We start from the raw sequence: 23,810 nt of genomic DNA, 5'->3' as shown, positions 1-23,810 counted from the left end.
ACACAATCAATCAAATTGAGGTGTCACAATCTCCTCCACTTAGATCCCTAACGTCCTTGTTAGGGCCCACTTTGTGGGGTAGTGTCTCCAAGCCCACACAGGGATATCGAGCCGGCTCTGATACCATATGTAATGACCTAAGGAAAAGCGTTAGTCACATCTGCACTATACCTTAAAATGACTAGTCACTATTGAGGCTCCTTACAGTTGTTAATAAAGCCCAGTTCGACCCAGTAAATACCCGATGTGGGACTCATCACATACCCACACACATCACACAATCAATCAAATTGGGGTATCACACAATTGTAACAGAGGTGTAGATTATTTTGGAAAATAGGTGATGTTTCGGCCTCTAGGAGAACCCGAATTTCGGTTTAAGGGCTCTAGGATGCATGCTTTACCTAGGGTGATATCTGCCCTTCGAGCTCAGCGTCTATTATGGAAAGGATGCCACGGGTACCTAGCTCATGTGGTGGACACTAGGAAAGAGGTATTGAAGTTGGATGATATCCCTGTTGTGAGGGAGTTTCCTGATGTCTTTCCTGAAGACCTACCAGGGATACCTATAGATAGAGAGATTGAATTCTCCATTGATTTGCTCCCTGGAACTTCTCCTATTTCGAAAGCACCATATCAGATGGCACCAACTAAACTTAAGGAACTCAAGGAACAGTTACAGGAACTCCTTGATAAGGAGTTCATCAGACCAAGTGCATGTCCTTGGGGTGCACCAGTTTTATTTGTAAAGAAGAAGGATGGGACTATGAAGTTGTGTATTGACTATCGTGAGTTAAACCAGGTTACTGTGAGAAACAAATACCCTCTCCCTCGTATTGATGACCTGTTGATCAATTGCAAAGGGCACAAATCTTCTCTAAGATTGACCTTCGTTCTGAGTATCACCAGTTGAAAATCAAGGGTGAAGACATACCCAAGACAGCTTTTAAGATGAGGTATGGGCACTATGAATTCTTGGTAATACCTTTTGGATTGACCAATGCTCCTACTGCATTTATGGACTTGATGAATAGGGTATTTCATGAGTACTTAGACCGCTTTGTTATTGTTTTTATTGATGATATTCTAATCTTCTCTAAAAGCATGGAAGAACATGAAGAGCACTTGAGAATTGTTTTTCAAATTTTGAGGGAGAATAAGCTATATGCAAAGTTTAAGAAGTGTGAATTTTGGCTTGATCAAGTGGTGTTCTTAGGGCATGTGATATCTGAGCCAGGGATTTTTGTAGACCCTAGTAAGGTTGAAGCTATGGTTGATTGGGTAAGACTGACGAATGTGAGTGTGATTAGAAGCTTTTTGGGCCTTGCTGGCTATTATAGGAGGTTTGTGGAGGGATTTTCCTGTATTGCAACTCCTTTGACTCAACTAACTTGTAAGAATGCCAAGTTTGTGTGGACAGAAGAATGTGAGAAGAGTTTTCAGGAACTTAAACAAAGGTTGGTCACTGCACCAGTACTAACCATCCTTAGCAACTTGGGAGGCTTTGCCATTTATGGTGATGCTTCAAGAAAATGGCTGGGTTGTGTGTTGATGCAGCATGGTAAAGTCATAGCTTATGCTTCCCGCCAATTAAAGAGTTATGAATAAAATTATCCCAATCATGACTTGGAGTTAGCTGTAGTGGTGTTTGCATTGAAGATTTAGAGACATTATCTATATGGTGAAAGGTGTGAGATTTATACAGATCATAAGAGCTTGAAGTACTTCTTTACTCAGAAAGAATTGAATATGAGACAACGAAGGTGGCTTGAGTTGATTAAAGATTATGATTGCTTAATCAATTACCATCTAGGCAAGGCTAATGTGGTAGTTGATGCACTTAGTCGAAAGTCTTTTCGTTTCTTAGCTGCCTTGTTAACTACTCAAAAGGAGATTATTAAGGACTTGGAGAGGATGGGAATTGAAATTGTCATGGGTGATTCCCAAGTCTTTATGGCCAGTTTGACAATACAACCCACTTTGATTGAGAAGATTAAGAGTTCACAGGTTGATGATGCCCAAATTGTAAAGATCATAGAGGAAGTACAAGAAGGGAAGAGACCAGGATTTAATGTGTCTAATAATGGTGTCTTGAGGTTTGGAAAAAGACTTTGTGTGCCAAATGATGTTGCATTTAAGAGGAGATTATGGAAGAAGCCCATCGTACCCCATACTCAGTGCACCCTGGTAGCACTAAAATGTATCGTGACATTCGAGAAACTTATTGGTGGAATAACATGAAGAGAGAGATAGCTCAGTTTGTGGAGCAATGCTTGACTTGTTAACAAATTAAGGAACTACACTAGAAACCTTCAAGACTGCTGCAACCACTTCCCATTCCTGAGTGGAAGTGGGAGCGTATATGTATGGATTTTGTAACTGGTTTTCCAAGATCTCCTAAGGGACATGAGGCCATTTGGGTAATTGTGGATAGGATGACAAAAACAACACATTTTATTCCAGTTAAGATGACTTGCTCACTTGATCAGCTAACATAGATATATATTGATGAGATTGTGAGTCTTTATAGAGTTCCAGCATCAATTGTGTCAGATCGAGACCCAAGATTCACCTCAAAGTTTTGGATGAAAGAGTGTGATGCCCCAATTTGATTGATTGTGTGATGTGTGTGGGTGTGTGATGAGTCCCACATCGAGTATTTACTAGGTTGAACTGGGTTTTATTAACAACTGCAAGGAGCCTCAATTGTGACTAGTCCTTTTGAGGTATAGCGCAGATGTGGCTAGCGCTTTTCCTTAGGTTGTTACATATGGTATCAGAGCCGGTTCGGTAACCCTGTGTGGGCTCGGAGACATTACCCCACAAAGTGGGCCCTAACGAGGACGTTAGGGATTTAAGTGGGGGAGATTGTAATGCCCCAATTTGATTGATTATGTGATGTGTGTGGATGTGTAATGAGTCCCACATCGGGTATTTATTGGGTAGATCTGGGTTTTATTAACAACTACAAGGAACTTCAATTGTGACAAGTCCTTTTGAGGTATAGCGTAGATGTAGCTAGCGCTTTTCCTTGGGTCGTTACATACATGTCAGCATGAGTCGAAAATCAGATTTAGAAATTCTAATTTCGTAGATCTCGACAGATTCGGCTTCTATCAAGCTTCTGTCGAGCTTCATTCTTAAGTCTCGATAGATACTATTTCTGTCGAATTATCTATCAAGTTTTAATGAATAGCTTTTCTTCACTTGTTTCTTGGTCCAATCTTCATGGCTTTAATACTTGGCTTGAACAACATATTTCTTAAGTACTAAACCCATCCTAGATCTACCCAATTACAAGTAAAGTGCATTTTGTCAAAGGATTAGTCAATTACATAAGATATGTCTCTAACACATTCGAAAAACACACGAAGAACATGAAGAATCCAAAAAATGAAGAATTTCTAACAAGCACACTTCACAATTCGTTTTCAAGGATCTTTCAATCCACTTTCCAATCAAAGTAAAGAACAACTTGTGTTCGAATCAAGACAATTCTTGAATTGAAGATTTTTCTAGAGAGATCAAATTAGATGATTATTCTATTGTATTAGAATTTAATATAGAGAATTGTACCAACAAATTTATCAATACAAAAATACATAGCGAAAATACAATTGTGGTTCCTACATTTTGAGGTCAAAGTCAATTTGGTCCTATATTTTGGTAACAGTCAATTTTATCCTTATTATTTTTAACTTGCAGTCAAATAACAATGACCAATGAATTAATGGTAAGAACCAATTTCACTACAAGTTGAAAATAACAATGACCAAATTGACTGCTATTAAAATGTAGGGACCAAATTGACTGTAATCTCATATAGAGACCAAAATGTTATTCCCGCCAAAATACATTTGTGAAACTATTTATTTTGTTCGATTTTCATACTTGAGATTTTGTGCTTCCTGTTCGGCTTATAAGACCTTTTATGATATGTGCCATAGGACCGGTGTTGAAGTATTTTCTTTTGACGGGGAATCTCATTGGAGTACTCTCTAATACGAGTCATGGGCATAAAATAACCGATCAGGGCTTACCTTGAAACAGCTTCAAATGTCATTACTTCACCACTGTATCTCAGTATGGCTACCTTGGTATTTAAAATAACAGTGTATACTTACACCATGTACATTATTTGTCATTATGTAACACTTTTATAAGCCCAGAATTAAATAATAATAATAATAATAATAATAATAATAATAATTTTAATAATAGTACGTATAGTATGTGACTATGTGTAGGCCGTAAAACTGAAAAAAAAGAAAAAAAAAGAAAAAAAAAAAGAAAAAGAAAACCCCTTCACGTCATATAAACAATTCCCAATTGTACGTAACTATTTGCGTAATATTCATACGGAAAGTAATGATGCGTTCATTACGGAAGACACTAAGCTTGTCTCGTTAAATACGGCTCCTTAATAATAAAGAGATAAGGGTGTGGCAAAAAATTATTTTTTATTTTCGGAGTATCATAATTGTGTATATTTTGTTCTCTCATATGAATGATGGGTTCTATTAATTAAATTCATGATGAGACTCACCATTTATGTGAGAGGGGGGACTATGCATTTATGGTATTCCGGAAGTACTTAATAATTTTTCGAGTGTGGCTTACCTCCAATACTTTTTTAACGAGATTGCCACATTACCAACTAACTAAATAAAATATGGAGATTAAAACTCACTACCACTTGTCATTGTATATTTAAAACAAAAGAACATATCCAGTTTAAAAAATACTGGAGATAAGCCAAAATCAAGAGATAAAACTTGACGATAAAAAAAAATGGTGATAATAGATATGTTGGCTCTTGGAGTCAGAGTTCAGACATTTTATTTTATTTTATTTATTATTATTTTTTTTTAATGTAAAGCAAAGGTATTCAATCTTATCGCAAATAAATGAAAGATTCATATCTATTATATATTTATTTAATTAAAATTGTACATCCAAATATAAATCATTATTCAATATTTTTTATTGAAAATGAATTTTGAAAAATCCACAATTGGATTACAACTTCCTCTTATATCATTCATGCAAAATTTCTAAAAAATTAAAGATTAATAGCTATATCATTAATAAATTGTTTAAATTGCAAGTTTTTGTAGTTTAAAATTATGCATAAAATTTAAGCTTATAGATCATATAATAAATAATATCTGATTGACACAAAATTTGACACGTGTATTAATAGCGTAAAGAACATATAATTCAATTGTTAGATTTTCAAAATATATAGTAATATTTATTTTATTGAGTAAAATTGTAGCTTTAGACTACAACCAGATCTGTAGCTAAATTTGGTCCTTCGTAGAAAGAAGTTAAAACAATTACAAATTTTACTATAAAAACTCACAGATTAATGTGAAAATGATTTGATCACAATTTAATAAAATAATAAATGAGAGTTTGAATTACTCTTAACTAGTGCGAGAGATATTACAAGTTTTTTTACGTTAGTTTACAATCACATTTATTGTCACATTAGTTTGTAAGTTTTTTCTTAAAAAAAAATTGCTAACAGTACTACAAGTTTTACTAGATAATGCTTGAAAACTAGTGTGGCAATAAATCTGATTGGTGAGCTTCATTCACCTCATTAATGATTGTTGAGTTGTCTCCTTGTGATTGGTGACATATCAATTGATAAGTTAAATGTAATAAAACTTGTAGTACCCATAACACTACTCTTTATAGTAAAACTTGTAGTATTCTAGCATTTTTCTGATTTTTAATGACACATCAGTGTGTATATAATAAAATTTGTAATGTACTTAATATCACTCTTAAAAAATTTTAGTTAGGATGTTTTAAAGTTTGATTATTTCGAAATTAGCTCAAAAGCCTAAGACTCCACATATTTATTTGAAATTTAAAAGAGTAAAGATAAGAAAAAAAAAGTGGTAAGCCAACAAATGAGACTTAAGTTCTATTAAAATATATGGACTAAACCGAACACCATTTCAGAGCAACACTTTTGGTGTGGGTCCATCCTAAACTTGGACCTTGAAGTATATCACTAACTTATTAGAGTTTAGGGTGGAGAGATGACTTGTCATTTGGTCATAAGTTCAAAAACCAATATTGGCCCTTACATAGAGGTTCAACTTATCCATGTCTTACGTCTGGAGTTAGGGAATAGACAAGCTTGGAAGGTGATGATGCTGAAAAATCACCAGTGAGCCACACAGCCTTTGCATGTTCAAAACAATACCTGCACAACAAAAAAAGAAGACCTAACAGAGAGCACCGATGTGGTACCAGCCAAATACCCTCCGAAGGTCAAGTTAGAACTTTTCACAATTTTAGAGTGCTAGAGCTGAGGGAAATTATGCGTACCTTGATTTGTGAGGGTCTTGGAGCTTTTATAATAGTGTAGAGCTAACATCTGTGCCTTGATTAAGAAGATGTTTCCTTGTAGGAGAGAAAATCTTTATTCCGTGTATCTTTCGGAATCCTTTCCTTGTAGGAGTCTTCTTAATGAGGGTTAAGTGTGGGGGCGCAAGATATTTCCTTATATATCTATGCGTGTGAACCACGCAAGAGACATGTTGGACTCGTTAGCTTCATCCTGTCAACTTATCCTTCTATGAAACATCATTCTGGTCGTCTCTAACCCATGCATTGATGATCTTTAGTCACTCCTGTCATCCCCAACAAGGGTCGTCAAACTTTTGGGGTCAGTCATGAGAATATAAGCAAAGTCGTCAGCTTCTTTAGGGTCGTCAGCTATTACAGGGTAGTCAGTTAGTACTTACGCTTCAGGATTTATACTTATCAGAAGGTATTATGCAATTAAGTTTGCCTAATCAAATGCATTAAACACACCTGTAGACATCCCATTTTGGGGGCGTTTGGTTCACTACTTGTTACATCAAAGTGTAATGTTATATTTTTGTAATCTTTTTTTGACTAAAAAAGGTAGATTAAATTACATTCTTGTAATCTTAGATTCTTGTAATCACATTACCTTAATGTCACATTAAGGTATTTAGTTTATTAAATTACATTTCAATCATAATTCAAGAATGTAACCTTCATATAATTTATTCATAAACATTCTTAGAAATAACTATAATTATTATAATAACAAATTGATTGAAAATAGCCTCAACAACAAAAAATGCCAATATTACCCTTGAACCAAAAAAATACTGTTGGAAGACCTAAAATGACCAAATTACCCCTAAAACCTTAAAAGGAAAAAAAAAATTGAAATCTAAAAAATACCCATGTAACCTCTAAACTTATCAAAAATACCCTAAATCTAATGAAAATGACTAAAATACCCACGAAAACTTTAAATGACAACATAGTCCTGAAATCTTTAAATGACCGAAATACCTCAAAAATCACTAGAATAACTAAAATACTCCTGAAATCACTAAAATGATCAAAATAGCCCCGAAAATCTCTAAAATGACTAAGATAGACCCAAAATCTCTAAAATGACTTAAATACCTCTAAAACTGCTAGAATGAGCCAAAAAAACTCTGAAACCTCAAAAATGTCCAAAATACATCTTAATGATTAAAATACATCCTAAAATCGCTAAAATGACCAAAATGCCCTCAAATCTTCTAGAATGAGATAAAAACTTAAAACTTCTAAAATGACCCAAATACCTACAAATTATTATAAATGGTCATAATGTCCCTGTAACCTCAAAATGAACAAAATATCCCTGAAACCTCAAAATAAACAAAAATGCCCACAAAACCCCTAAACTGACCAAAATACCCAAAAACCTATAAAACAACCAAAAATACTTTGAAACCTCTAAAATAACTAAAATTCCCTTGAAATCTAATAATAACCAAAATATCCTAAAATATTTAAAATGGCCAAAATACTCTTTAACTTCTAAAATGGCTAAAAAAATCCTATAACCTCAAAAATGACCAAAATTCCAATGAAAACATTAAATGACATAAAATAACCTGAAACATTTGTTTATTTCGAAGGTTTTGGGTATTTTAGGCCAGTTTAAAAGTTTCGAGGTAGTTTAGTCATTCATATGGTTTTGAGGTATTTTTGGTCATTTTACAGGTTTCAAGATATTTTTGGTCATTTTGGAGGTTTCGAGGTTATTTTGATCATTCAAGAGGTTTACGTGTATTTTTGTTTGTTTTGAAATTTTTGAGGCATTTTGATCATTTTAATAGTTTCAGGAGTATTTTGGTCATTCTAGAGATTTTCGGGGGTATTTTGGTTATTATAGTGGTTTCAGGATTATTTTTGTCATTTTAGAGGTTTTAGAGTTATTTTTGCCATTATAGATGTTTCAAATGTATTTTGGTCATTCTAGTGGTTTTGAGGTATTTTTAGTCATTTTATAGATTTTGGGATATTTTGGTCATTCTAGTGGTTTCAAGAGTATTTTTGGTAATTTTAGAGGTTTCGAGGTATTTGTTTTTGTCGTTTTTAAGGTTCCAGAGTATTTTTCGTCATTTCAAAGTTTTCAAGGCCTAAACTAGTGGAATACGATAAGTGTGGCACTTGGCCCATGTGTCCATTATGAACATTGGGCTTAAATTCTCTACTCCTTAAGGCCAGAATTAATTGGGTCTTGGGTTTTACTTCTTAACCCAAAATGTGTGAAATTTAGGGTATCGGCTTTACTTCTTGACCCAAAATGTGTGAAATTTTAGGTATCAACAATTGTCAAAGCCTGGCCAATCCAGCTTACAGTACAAGCAACTTGGAGATAAACACAATTGAATTTCATTTGACATGTGGAACTTGATCCTCTTAACAATTTTTGTATTAGGTATCAAAATAATGGAGTGCAAAGTTGTTCCCAAATTTGAAAAGTGAGCTTGTTGAAAAATTTTGCCCGCGAAATTCCAATGTCATTTATTTTAAAATAAATTTCTATGTCAATTTTTTACTTTGATCAGATTCTCCAAAAAAAAAAAAAAAAAAAAAAAAAAACCAACAACAACAACAAAAGTTGAATTTGCTCGGAAGATGGAGTTTGTGGGGACACAATTACTAGTCCCCGTGGAGTTCTTCACGGATTCTCACTCAAACTATTCAAACAGCATACATATAAGTAAACAATAAGGGAAAAACACTCCACAATGGGAAACTCAAGCAATTGATTTCTCCAAACTCATGTTCTACAACTTCAAGTTAGATATTATAATAGATAACTTTCACGTTCCCGCGGTGCTATCTTTACTCTCTCTCTAGTTAATTTTTCTTCTTTTTGCTTCTCTCTACTGTTCAAGCTGTCTCACTTGTATTTAGTGCGGCAGAGGTGAGGTAAGAGCCCCATCATTAATGCGGAGGTAAAGATCTTCCACCTTCTTGCATGTTTTGGAATTTTCCCGTGGTTCTAGGAATCTCCCGAAAATCATACATGGATCACCTGTGCACCTTACCTCGGGTAAGGTAGCCCCTTACCATTTCCATGGGAACTAATCTTTTGTGTAACTCATTTTTTCCGCAATACTTGGGATGACCCAACTTTCCTCCTTCCACGGTTTATTAACCATTGAGTCTTTCTTTCAAAACACAGGCCAGACCCAATTCTCTCCCATGGCCCAATTGCTTCTTGGGCTTTAGGTCCAAGAGGTGACTGTTCCACTCCCCACATAGTTAATGGATGTTAAGATGTGTAAGTGTATTTGAAGAACTTTTTTTGCTATTTATTTGATTTTTACCAATAATTTTGTTAAGTAGTCTCAAAACTAAACCATTTTCCTTAGTAGCCTTATTTGGAACTTGAGTATTTGATAGTTGAATTCCAATTTAAAGAACTCCACTTTGAAACTCAAGTTCTACTAAAAATTTGAAAGAAAGAAAGAAAAAAATCTCAACTTAAAGTTTTTCTCTATAGAATTCAGGGCCTTTGAGACTTAAGTTACCTTTTGGAAAACAACTCGATCTCACACTAATAAGCTAAATCAAGAAAGTTAATAGGTGTTTTTCTAACTCATTTTAAGGTCTCTACCAAACATAGGAAAATGAAATAATTTTAAAGGAAATTACACTTTACCACCTTAAACTATACCCATGATTACACTTTACACTCTAAACTTTTCGAATAAAGGTTTTGCACCCTAAATTATGATTCTTGTTACACTTTGTATCCTAACGTCAAGCTTGTTGTTAACTTGGATGTAAAAGTATGACACCATGTGAAAGTATGACACCATGTGGAAGTACAAAATTGCCCATCTCTTAATCTTTTAAAAATAAAGGAGATATTATATTTTAGCACCCTAAAATATACCCCTGATTACACTTTAAACAATAAACTTTGGATTTCTGTCCAAGTTAACAACAAATTTAATGTCAATGTGCAATGTGTAACTATGATTATTGTTTAAAGTGCAAAATCTGCATTTGAAAAATTTAAATTGCAAAGTTTAATTTAGGGTATAAACTATAATGCTTTTTGAAAAATAATTTATACCTTTTCCAAACCAAACAACCATTAAAAAACCAAATGTAGTTCTAGAATTATTGAAAGAGTAGTATTTATTTCACACTTATTATTGCACCATTTACACCTTTTTTGTATTGAAATCGTAACTTGAAGTCATGATTTCAACTCAAAATCATAGTTCAACAATTTTAGTGAAAAAAAAAAAGTATAATTTTTTTTTTTTTTTATTGTGTGAGAAAAGTATGTGTATAATTGTGTGAAAAGATTTAGCAAAAAAAAAAAAAAAAAAAAAACACTATCTAGTACTAGTACCAGGGGAGGAGCAGTGTAACGGAAATAAGTCTGTTTAGGTTACCGTTTATCAAAAGAAGGTTACCGTTTTGGCCCAATCCCAAATGGGAGAAACACGTCCACAACAACCGATTCTCCGACAAGGCTATCTTCCGTACGACATCGTACTGAACATCCTGGCAAGACTACCTGTGAAATCAGTCATAAGATTCAGGTACATATCTAAATCCTACAACTCCTCAATCACCAACCCCAATTTCATCTCCACCCACCTTAAAAACATCAAGGATTCCCATGATAATGATAATGGTTTTGTCATGCACATGCCCTCTGACAACATTGGTTTTCAAAGACCAGTTTGTACGGTCGCTTTAGACCGCACTTTTGACAGGATTTCCGAGCTTGGAATCCCCTTTGATTTTCATTATATCTATACCCAAATAGTTGGTTCCTGCAATGGCTTGTTGTGTTTCGCCAATTCCGCTAATGTTGTATATTTGTGGAACCCCAGCATTAGAATGTTCAAGAGGTTGCCTGATACTTGCTTAGGACAGTTAAAAGATGTTACGCTCGGATTCGCGTATCATCCCGAGATTAATGACTACAAGGTTGTGAGGATTTCGTGTTTGTCTTTGTTTACACATGAGATTGAGGTGTACACGTTAAGTTCGGATTTGTGGAGGTGTGTTGGAACCACCAGTTTGACAGCAACCAATGTTATGTTCTATGATAAAAACTATCCTTTGCCAATTCCATTGGTTAATGGAGCTTTACACTGGGTGTCAAATGTCGTAGAAGGCGAAGAGAATCTCAGGAGTAGGATGATTATGGCTTTTGATGTCAATAGTGAGCGATTCAGAGAGCTAGCACTGCCTGATGGGTCTGTTGATGAGAACACCTTCCAGACATTTCTTGCATTGTTTAAGGGGAAATTGGTTTTAATTGCATGGGAACATAGCGAACAACCTGGCACCCAATACTCCATATGGGTGATGAAGGAGTACGGCGTGATTGAGTCTTGGAATAAACTCTTTGTTGTACCATTTGAAAGAGTAGCTCATTGCATTGCCTTTACCGAGTATGGTTCACTTCTGGTTTGCTACATCAGTGATCAAGTAGAGGCGCAGGGATTTAAGTTTGTATTAGTTAACACTGAAACTCTACATGAGAAGAAGGATCCTGATATCCAACATTATTCATCTGTAGCTACTTTCATGGAGAGTCTTGTTTTATTTGATGGAGCAAACGTGGTATTTTACTAAGCATATGGTGGAGTGTATCTAAGAAGTGAAGTAATTATTGGTATGGACGAATTGAAACCTTTGTTATTCCTTATCCTTTTAGTAGTAGGCATGTTTGTCTTGCTAAAAGCTTGATTTTTACCCAGGTTTACATATCTTTTTGTGGCTACTATATATTAGTATTTGATACTTGTATGGATGGTTCTTGTGCACATATCAAAGTAGGACAGCATTAACAAAAAACAATATTTGGCCAACATAATCCTTTTTTGCTTGTGTGTCCCTCCGGTAGTGTTACAAAGAGCCACATTAGAGCTCTCCTGACATCAATTTAAAAGAAAAAATTACTAGAAAAACAGGAGAATATAAGAAGCTCTAAAACTGTGATTATTGAGAAGGAGAAGCTGAGTGCCTGTCAAGTGAGACTCTTACCATTCCATGCTCTTGTTCTTGCTTCCTTGTTTCAAGCTACATGTTCTTTGTTGGTTTCTATTCTACATTTTAACTGTAATTTCAATGATCAGAAGCTAATTTATATAACAGAGAGTCGGTTCCAAGATATGTGATGTTGCTATGTCCTCCTGTCTCTGTCCTTTAACAGATATATCTAGATAAGGAATGCTATCATCTCATGCTTAGCTGGATTCAATCACATGTTTATGTCAGCGGATATGTGGATCAACATGTTTATGTGCTTAAATGGCGTGTTTCTGTTCGTACCATTTTGTTCTTTATCCTAAACAAAGGTGCTATGATTTATACTCCTAAGGAAGTTTAAACAAAAATGTTTTAAAAAGACTCTCGATCTGCTTTTGGTTGTTGATTCTTTTGCTAGTTACTACTGATTGCATGACCATTTACATGTCCTCACCTTGGGTCATTGACTTAGAGACCTCTGAATGCATGAGTGGTGATTATTCGCTGTATTCTGAATTTGATATCATCTATAATGCATATTCGACTCTTGTTCTCATTCTTAGTTAAGCCTCTTTGTTTTCCAGTTGGTCTCTCCTTGTACTTTTTCATCCTTTTTTCAGTAAACTTGCATAATTACTATCTATTGGAAAACTTAGTAGATCTGAAAAATTGCTTGTATTCTGTAGTTTTCTTGATCTTAGGGTGATGCCTGTGAGCAACAAAGCGTTGCAAAAGTCTGTCAAATATGTACCAAATAGAGGATAATTGATAATTAATTTCTCCATGGCTTGCGGGTGTAACTCAGCCTTTGTACTAAATCATCACTATCAGGAGCATTAAAATGATCCATTTCCTGTTGATGTAAAGGATATATAAAAAATAAAATAAAACAATAATAAATTTCTCATCTCAAAGCATGAGAAAGGTGAAAGGGGATATTTGAACAGAATAGACAGAATAAAGGAGACTAGAAAGGGTGCAAAAGAAAATTATCCCCTTGAACCTAGGAGAAGAGAATGGTGGCCCACTTGAATGTAGGATAAAGCTTGAGTAATGTAGCACTTGCTTGTCAACTGACAGAGATGAGTTACAACCCTGTAGAACACCATTTCATAATTAATTGTGCATTATCAATACTCTCTCTCTCTCTCTCTCTCTCTCTATATATATATATATATATATATATAAAAGGAGAGTTTGCCACTTTGCCACTATCCCATCAAAGCAGAGAACGAAGCAACCGTGTGAACATTGCTTTTGTTGAGCACTTATTTTGGTGAGTGGTGAGAACCCAAAAGAACTGAAACCTAAAGAGCAAAACAAGAAGACAAAGCAGTGGCAACAACCTTGACATTGGTTTTGTTTGATAGCTTCAGTGACATTTAGAGCGATCCCCCAGATACTTCCCCAAAAACCTTATCCTTGCTTCTCACCAGACTTCACCTCTGGACTGCCTGCATGGTTAATTCCATACTACTATCTTTGATTTAATTTAATTCAATTTATTTATTTTAATATTTGTTATTTTTTGTTTTGGCTGAGGGATACTGGTTGAAGCAGTCATCCATGTCTCCCTATACAGGTTTATTCCTTTTCTTTTATAGGGGTTATTTTGGTTATGTTTGTGTTATATATATATATATATATATATATATATATATTGGATTTCCGTTTAACTTTGTTCATCTATGTACTATGGTTCTCTGTTACTGCTATCACTTCTTGGGCCACTCACAGAAAAAAGGTACCACATTAGCTGAGACCATAATTTCCAACCTTTAGCATAAAAATTGAATTTATAATTAATTTATGGCATAAATGATTTTGAATTATTTTATTGGATAGTGCAGAATTGAAGGGCAACTTAATCATATTTTGTGCAGGTAACATGTCATATTTTTTGCCTGTTTGCAGTGTGATTCCTTTATTTATTTTTTGCTATATATTTTGTGTTGCTTGTTTTAAATAGTAATTTATCCAATATTTAGTGATAATTATCATGCATATAATGACATGGTCACACTATATGTGTTGGATATATCATAAAATGGTCAAATTTTCTTGTTTTTGGTGCTCTCTTTTGCTCATTTGCTAATGTCTTAAGTTCTCTCTTTGTAAAACTTCATTTGATTCTTGAACTTAATCATCTGCAATGCGTAAAATCAATTTTCTTTTTCTTTTGTTCTTTGTTCTTTTGTCTCCCCTTTACGTAAGCAATTTTTGGACCGTTCACTAACTCTCATTAGCACATTCAAAGTGATAATTTTTGTTTAGGTGAACAAAGTTAAATCAGTGCAAACCACATGTGGACTAATATGTAATTATCCCCCAATTTTATTATCATTTGGAAACGTAATTTAGGAGTTCTTTATTGTCGATCATCTACAACATTTTGAGTGGCTGACCAATTGCTACACCATTGTTGATAATAGTTATTGATTTGATGATTTACCTATACCTTCTTTTTGACATTGAATGAAGTTATTTAAGTGTATTTGTAGACCATGTAATTGTTTTCTTAGGCTACAGAATTTCATTTATAGGTTTCATAATTGAGTCCCTTTTTCTCTGTTAGGATCTCTTAGTTGCTGAAGTTAGTCGTTATCACTTATCTATAAATATTAACATAGAAAGTTTTTCTAGACAAAGGAAGTAAAATATGGCTCCTATTCCTATTTTGCAAATCTAGTCAATGAAAGAGATGTCTTGCCCACTCAGTAGACCAAAAATTTGCTTCATTAACTAAATCGTCTTTCATCCTGGAACCATAATCATTACATGAAACAATCTTGTTCTAGGCCCTACTTGGACATCATTTACCTATAAGTGATAAATGCAATCTGTTGAGAGTGTAGGTATGCACTTTGTAAATGGACATTTAAATGCTGTAACAGGTGATGATGTTGTTGGAAAGTATTATTGGGAATTTCCTAGTGATTTCAAGGACGCAGCTTGGAGTTTTAGACAGCAAACAAATTATTGCATCATTTAATAAAATAGTCTTCTCATAAATCATCGTTTGCTAAAATATTTTACTATTACTAAAATATCGATGTAATTCTTTAGGCTTCTTTGTGTCCATTTATATATATATATATATATATATATATTTTTATGTAATAACAGCTTTATTGATAAAAAGAAAGCACAATGAATTTACGATAGTAAACTCACTGCATTGAAAAGAATACAAACCAATCAAAAAGAAAGGCTAACAAAATTAAGGAAGTCAAACAAAGAGAGACAATGCGTAAACTCCCCAAACTCAGGACCACTCAAACAAAGTCCTAAGAAGTAAAGACTTCACACAGTCTACAAGTCTCTCAGTTTCCTCAAAAGTACAGGCATTGCGCTCCTTCCAAATTAACCACATAATACAAGCTAGAACCATATTCCACACTTTTGAAGTGTGACTCCCCAACCAATTCCACCATGCAGTAAGCAGAGAAACAACATTCTTCAGCATCACCCACTGAACCCCAAACAAACGAAGGACTTCACTCCACAAAGTATAAGCATACTTACAATGGATCAATAAATGATCCACAGTTTCCTTTTCACATCGACAAAGGTAGCACCAATTCACAAGAGGTAATTTCTTCTTAACAAGGTTGTTTATAGTAAGAAGCCCATCCCTAGCAGCTGTCCATAAGAAGAAAGCCACCATTTTAGGTACCTTAACACACCAAATGCTCTTCCAAGGAAAAGACACCACCGGAGCTGCTAGCAATGAAGTATAGAAAGAGCGCACATTGAAAACACCACTATAATTCAATTGCCATATCATGGTATCATCACCCCTCCTAGGTAACTTGGAAGAGATATACGCAAAGAAATCATAAAAGATCCCTGTCTCCCAGTCTTGAAATGCACGACTGAAACATAAGTTCTAGCTCCTACCACCCCCGTCCGGAGCATAATTAACCATTTCTGAAATCATAGCTTCCTTGTTCACAGCAATACCAAACAATGCCGGATATAAATCTTTCAAGGTAGTAAGGCTACTCCAAGGGTCATGCTAGAATCTGATACGAAAACCCTCTCCCGCCGCATACAACACATGACCAAAGAAACTCTCAGCCCCCTTCCTAATGCTCTTCCACATACCACATCCATGAGTCCCTCTAACAACTCTAGTACACCATCCCCCACTGGCCTCCCCATATTTGGAAGCTATAACTTGCCTCCATAAACTTGTGATCTCATTCCCAAATCGCCAGAGCCACTTCCCAAGCAAAACTTGGTTAAATAGCCCAATTTTCCAGATCCCCAAGCCATCAGACTCCACTGACCACACAACTTTCTCCCAAGCAACAAGTGAGAATTTAAAGACCTCATTAGATCTCCCCCAAAGGAAATCCCTCTGAATTTTCTCTAATCTGTCCGCCACATGTTTTGGAATAGTGAACAAAGATAAATAATAAGTAGGGAGACTTGATAAAGTACTCTTCAATAAAGTAAGTCTACCTCCTTTTGACAAATATAACTGCTTCCAACTTGCAAGCTTTTTTTCTATCCTTTCAATGATAGGGTTCCAAATTGAGGAATTCTTATAATGTGCCCCCAAAGGCATCCCCAAATAAGACATGGGTAAACAGCCTACCTTACAACATAAGATATGAGCTAAAGCATCCAAGTTCCCAACCTCACCAACTGACACAATCTCACTCTTGCCAACATTTACTTTCAGTCTTGTGATAGCTTCAAAGAAAATTAGAACCATATGAATATGTAATAATTGTTCCTTTGATGCATCACAAAAGAGAATAGTATCATCAACGAACAAAAGGTGAGAGATATGCAAACCTCCACGTGTATTGGGATTTGCTTGGAAACCACTGATAAAGCCTCCATCTTTTGTCCTTTTCAACAACCTACTCAATACCTCCATTACCAATAAGAATAGGAGTGGAGATAAAAGATCCCCTTGGCGAAGACCACAAGAGCTGCTAAAGAAACCAACAGGAGGCCTATTAATAAGGACTGAAAAACGAGCAGTAGAAATACACATCTTCATCCATCTCCCCCACTTCTCCCCAAAACCCATCCTCTCGGTAAGGTAAAATAAGGCACTCCAACTCACATGATCATAAGCTTTCTCAACATCCAATTTAATAATCACACTAGGAATACCACTCTTCAATCTACTATCCAAGCATTCATTTGCAATAAGAACAGAGTCAAGTATCTGTCTTCCCCCAACAAAAGAATTTTGGAGTTGGAAATAAGTTTATCCAACACACAACGCAGTCTATGTGCCAAAACCTTTGAAAGTAGCTTGTACAAACTACCCACCAGGCTTATTGGGCGGAAATCTCTAATATTGACTGCACTAAGCTTCTTGGGTATCAAACACAGAAAGGTGGCATTGAGTGATTTTTCAAAGATACATTCTTTGTGGAAGTCTGCAAAAAAAGCCAAAATCTCCTTCTCAAGAACACACCAGCATTTTTGAAAGAAAGCCATAGTAAAGCCATCTGGATCGGGAGCCTTATCACCCTTTGCCTCCTGTAGGGCTGCAAGGATCTCCTCCTTCTCAAACTCCCTTTCTAAAGCAATTTGATCGGTTTCATCCAGATTTGCAAACTCTAAACCATCAATAGTGGGCCTCCAAGATTCGGTCTCTTGATACAAGGCCTTATAAAAACCCACCACTTGATCCTGAATTGCAGACTCATCCTCATACAAAATGCCCTCAACCTCCACACCTCTCATAGTATTTGTACGTCTATGAGAATTAGCAAGCCTATGAAAAAATCTAGTATTATTATCCCCTTGTTTTAAGTACAAAGCTTTCCATTTCTGCCTCCAAGAAATCTCCTCCAAAGAAGCTAAATACTCAATATTAGCCTTTATCTCAACCCTTCTTGCACTATCTTCCGGTGACAAAGTTTGCATCCCTTCTCTCAAATTTAGGTCCAGAAGCTCAGACAGCAAGGGTTTTTTCTTAAAAGCCACATCATAAAATATGAAGTATTCTTTTTCAATAAAATTATTCTTATTTATCTATCTATCTATCTATCTATCTATCTATATATATATATATATATATATATAAAATAAAATAAATGTAAGTGATATTGTGGAAATGTGCTTACTTTCAAGCTTTTGCTATTAAATTGATCTATTTTAACATTAAGTAATATTTGACAGATTAACATTATAGTATGCTTATTAAAATGAAGTCGTCTAATAAAGCAAGAACGTGCCATCAACACTAGTACTCTTAAAAAAGTTCATCAAACACAATAATATTAATATGCTAGAAAGATGAACATGCTTCAGCCTTTCATTTGACTATAGTTGGAGAAAAGTTTATTAGAACTTATTCGAAAGAATGCTAACTTACGTTAGGACCATTACATTTTGCTATCATGAATATCGGTTGTTTGACTTGAAGTAATTTCATGCTAATGGCTGAACTAAGCTATTCTCTCTCTTCCTAATATTGTACTGATGGAGACAACACAAGGTTTTCAAAAAGCTAGCCTAAAGGCCCAAATATATAATAGATGGTATGCATTTATTTGCCCACATTGGAAACTTTAGGTCCTGCACTGCTGCATTTTTGAGGAAGGAGCTTGGACTTAAGATCACATATTGTCTACTTTGACATTAAAGTTTCTGTTTCTAAGATTTTGTATGCATGGATGGATGCTGATAAATGCCCTTTACCAATTTACTGGATTTTCTTTTACTTACTGATTTTTCTTTTTTTAATTGGTATTACTTCTGAATTTTAGGAGCTTGCTCTTTCTAAATACATCCTCATGTTACTCTTGTTTTTACAATGTACTGGGGTTGCTTACCTTTCTTAGTGCTTTTTATTTCAATTATTATTTCATACCAAAAAAGGTCCTTCATACTTGCCTTCATTTTGCTTTTGAAGATGCATGACCATATAAATTGGGAATTTTTATTTCATGTGCTGGAAAAATTTATTGTTAGTAGAAATAGAGGAAATGTATTTTGACTTGCAATAGCAGAATTAGATTCTCTGCTCTTGTATTTGGTAGTCATACTGGCGTCTTTAGTTGCTTAGTTGTTGTAAAGAAAGTTGATTCTTTTTTTATTTTTTTATTCCTTGGAAGGTAAATGCAGAACTCATGCACCCACATGAGATTGAACCTCTGAACTGTTGTCGTTGTTGTTGTGAAATTTCTGTGAATGTTCTATTATGTTATTTGATTATTGCATACACTATACAGTATAACTATTGAATGTTATGTTTTGTATTGGATTTGTATGCACTATACTGTTTTATTGAGTTTGTGTCATGATCTTGCTTTAGTGTTGGAACAATTTGGAATGATGTGCTGTTTATTTGAAAATTGGTGTTGTTTTAATATTATGGATTGAAATGTAAATGGAAGTTGGCTCTACTCCATGAAACGAAGTTGATTCCTATGTTGTTTATTTTCTTTCAATTTTGCTATATTTACAAATTTAATCTATATGTTTATATTTTATTTAATTATTAAACTAAATATGATTTCACCACAGTTTGACCTCTGGTTGAATCCTGGAACAGGGCTTGAAATCTGGAATTTATTTATTTTTTGGTTCTAGAGATGTATGGTTTGAAAACCTGATTCTTTTTCTCTCTGTGTTTTGATAGAAAAATTGGCAGAGAAGTGTGAAAAGAGAGAAGGGGGACGTTGGTGGACATGGCTTCCATTCTGGGTTGAAAGGTGAATTTTGTTTTCAATGTCTTATTTTGTATTAAGAGGCAATATTACTCTTAGCAGTCTTTTGAACTTACCAACCTTACCTGTTCATATGGCAAATATAAGTAAATGAAATGTCTTCCAATAATCTTATTTGTAACATGACGCAACACTAGCATAACAGACTTTAACTAATTCTAACAATCATAAGTAACACTATTGTAGATTTGGACCATGGTTTTTTCATTGTTTGGAGTGTATTGGGTTTTTTTAAAAATAGCAATTACATACAAAAGAACACAAAATTTACATGGAAAATCATTTCTACTTTTAAGGGAAAAAAAAAAAAACTTTCTTTCTTCTGCTAATGATAGTTGTTTAGCATTATCCCGTTGCTTGACAAAGAATGAACTGCAACATACGTTTATTGTCGTAACATGTAATGTCCCAGCAGCAATTAGGTAAAGAGAAGTTGCTCCTTGACTTCTTTTGGGTGTGGGGTAGGTGACATGTTTAGGGAAAAGATCTAGTGTTTCTGTTATAGGAAGTGGAATGGAGCACTCCAACATGTGGGCTCCACTACCTTATCTTCATGTGCCTTCTACATGGTTGAAAGGATGTCCAAACTTATAGTCGGTTAAAGCAAAAGAATATTATGTTTCAAGCGAATACACCCAGCTCCGTCATAATACGTGGGTCTCACATGTACATGTGTGAGAGAATTAGGTGTATAAACTTGAAATATGATATACCTCCTCATTAGGGGCTTGGATGGCTTCTCAAAAAAAAAAAAAAAATGTGGCTTGAATATTACAAAAAACTAGTCTATAATTCGGACTATGTGGAGTAGCTTCCTTTAATTTCTTTCAATTGTAAAAATTTGACTTTCAGACTAATTAATCTTTTTTAGTACTACTTAAAATGATATAAATTCTCTTATATATTATATTATAATATATATAAGAGGAAATTCAATTAGATTTTCAATTTTACACTACTTGTCATATCTAGTTTTTAAAATTTTTGTGCCAAAAGAGCTATTTGGAGCAGAAGTCAAGAAATCAGTTTTCTTAATTTTGTTGCAATTAATTACAACACCGAAAAAATTGAGGAGTCCCATGAAAAATAATTTAAAAGTTAAACACCATCTCCCTCTCTAATGCTAGATTATAAATAAATAAATAAATAAAAAAAAAAAAAAAAAAACCTTAGAATGACAAAGTGTGCATTTGGAATGCATGAAAAAACAATGGGTCCCGTGTACTGTTCACGGGACTGTAAGTACTTTTTTCAGCCAAAAAAAAAAAAAAAAAGCACTTTAAAACTGAATCCCACGACATTATTCAGTTTTCAACAATAAGCGATATCTAAACAGACTTAAAGAGTAAGAAATCCAAGGGCCACCACACGAGAGCCTTGCCCAATTCAGCTACCGTTGATTGGGATTTCACAAAGTGGCACTGCAAGTTTGGAGACAACTATACATTTGAAACATTTGTGACACCCAACTAAATGAGTTAGGGACATATGTGATCAAGGATTAGAATGAGGCATTCTTTATATGCAATTCCCTTGGAGGTGACCACCTTCTAAATGCTTATCCGAATTAATTCTAGACTATAAGCTTAAATTCTTAATCAATCTATGCATATTTTTATTGTGAATCTTTTTGTTTTCTGTTTTTTAGCGGCTGTGCACATCATCTTTAGGCAATATGCCATTTTGGAATGAAATTTAGATTTCATGACTTTAATTCAATTGTAGAAACTGTCATTTACTTTTCAATTATTTTTATTTGGCTCAAATCATAATTCAGTTTATTCTAATATGGTTCCATGGTTCGTTTTTATTCCATCATATATTGGTTTCACTTCTTGGGTTCTAAAGCAAGGTTTCATAATGCATGGCTCTGCTATTCATGTTCTTTGTACTGCATATTAATAAATACTTTTCCCAATATTTCTAGAAACACTAAAAAAAAAAAAAAAAAAAAAAAAAGAGGTGTATATCATCTCTGACTTTTTGTGTTGATATGTATTAATTTGGAATCATGTTGACTTACAATCTCTCAAGCCAGGAACTTGGCATCCTTCTATGAATTGCTAATTTTTTTTAAAAAAAATTTGTTAAGATGGCATGATATCCTTGTGATGTCATTGGAAATTGGATTACAATAGTCCACTAAACAATCTTGCCTGTTTTGGCTAGACTTTGGTCAAAATTAGACTTCCATGTCTTGTGGCATTTTTGTTTCGATCATCTATCCTTTATATATATATATATATATATATATATATAGGGTAGAAGATTTGTCATCTAAATATATATTTTTATTATTATTTTTTTGGGCAGAAGATTTGACACTATGACATTGATGAAAATGAACATAAGCACTTTGAGTCTTTGACCCAGTTTTACTAAGGATCTGGCTCCAATATTTTGCATGAAGAGTACAAAAGTGCGGTACCTGTTCCGAATGCATCTTCTAGCCACTCGATACTTATGTTAAATATGCCAGTGACATTGAAACTGCCATTCAGGATGTTGTGTTGCGTGAACAAGTTTGTATGCTTCTGATCTATAGCATATGCTTACATTTCATTTCATTATATATGAATAGTTTGCCTCTATTTGGTTCAACTGAAAATTCTCACCCAAAATTTTAATCAAAGTCAAAGGTTTATACTAATTTGGCCTTAACAAAATGTCATCTATTTTTTATTTCATAAGTTCAATAATTAAAAAGCATATGAAAATTGGTTTGTGTGTTTTGTAATTTCAAAGAGGCAAGTGTTTCTATGGACCTCCTAAGGATGATACGAGATATTTCTATTATTATGAGAATTTTATTAGTTTGTTCATTTTATCCATGAATATTCTTACAAGAACATTTACTAAAGATGGCTTTAGAATATTCTCTATTCTCACATTAGAGGAGTGGTAAAGAAGGGCACAACTAGCATGTTAAATATGAGTAATTCTGTTCATCAAAAAAAAAAAAAAGAGTAATTCTTGGTCTTTGCCAAATTCTTATGGGCTATTCTCTTTGATAATTGGATATATAAAGATATAAAAATAATTTTCCTAGAAATAGAAGCCTTAAAGGTCCTGTAACAGGAGACTTAAAGCATTCTTATCAAAGGTGCTAAAAATGCTAAATGCTATTTTTTTAGCATTTTTAGCACCTCAAATGATAAAAACATCTTTACATTAAATATGCTAAATCTTAAATTTTTTAACATTCAGCTATAGTACAATCTTATCTTTGACACCGTACTGTAGTTGAATTGTAAAAAAAAATTCTTTTTTATTCACCTCAATGGATCTTTCTCTCATCTATCTTTCTCTTTTCTCTCTCACTTCTTTCTTCTCTCTTCACTCTCTGTGGTTCGTCGATTGTGGTTCGTCGATGTTTGTGGTCTGCCGATGATTGTGGTCCGACGATTGTGGGCTGCCGATGGCTGTGGTTTGGTGATTGTGTTCATGGATCGTGGGTCTAATGACTGATTTTGATTTTGGGTTATGGGTCGTCCTCCGATGGAGGTTTCATCTTTTTCTTTTTCAGCTGTGGTTTGTGGTCGTGGTTTTGGTTCGGCATGGGTCGTGGGTTGTGGGTCACCGATCTACTAGGTTTGTGTGTGTGTGATGGGTTTTGGTTCATCGATCTGGTTTTGGTTCGGCATGATGAGTCTACTGGTGGGTTTGCTAGTGGGTTCCAATCGGGGTTGAGGTTCAAATCAGGGTTGCTAGGGTGGTGGGTTTTGGCTACGGTTTTGTGGCAGTTTTGTG

The 23,810-nt window shown here is 34.4% G+C and overlaps 1 protein-coding gene across 1 annotated transcript; it reads right to left on the bottom strand.

The window, feature by feature from the left end:
• Positions 1-16,372: 16,372 nt before the first annotated feature.
• Positions 16,373-18,252, bottom strand: LOC126721610 (uncharacterized). The gene is made up of 2 exons (XM_050424659.1): positions 17,650-18,252; positions 16,373-17,542 (listed from the first exon to the last, which is right to left on the bottom strand). The coding sequence occupies exons 1-2, from the start codon at positions 18,250-18,252 to the stop codon at positions 16,373-16,375; spliced, it is 1,773 nt and encodes a 590-aa protein (XP_050280616.1).
• Positions 18,253-23,810: the final 5,558 nt, after the last annotated feature.

This window comes from Quercus robur, chromosome 4 (assembly GCF_932294415.1).
Source record: "Quercus robur chromosome 4, dhQueRobu3.1, whole genome shotgun sequence".
Lineage (NCBI taxonomy): Eukaryota > Viridiplantae > Streptophyta > Magnoliopsida > Fagales > Fagaceae > Quercus > Quercus robur.
Note: the sequence above shows the minus strand (reverse complement) of the source record. Positions and strands in the feature narration are given on the sequence as shown.

What these genes read in the sequence shown, in the direction of transcription:
- LOC126721610 (XM_050424659.1), bottom strand. Translation starts at nt 18,252, where the DNA reads ATGCAAACTTTGTCACCGGAAGATAGTGCAAGAAGGGTTGAGATAAAG. An exon ending in ATTTCCGCCCAATAAGCCTG is followed by an intron (nt 17,543 to 17,649) that starts GTGGGTAGTTTG and finishes GGGGGAAGACAG; the next exon opens with ATACTTGACTCTGTTCTTAT.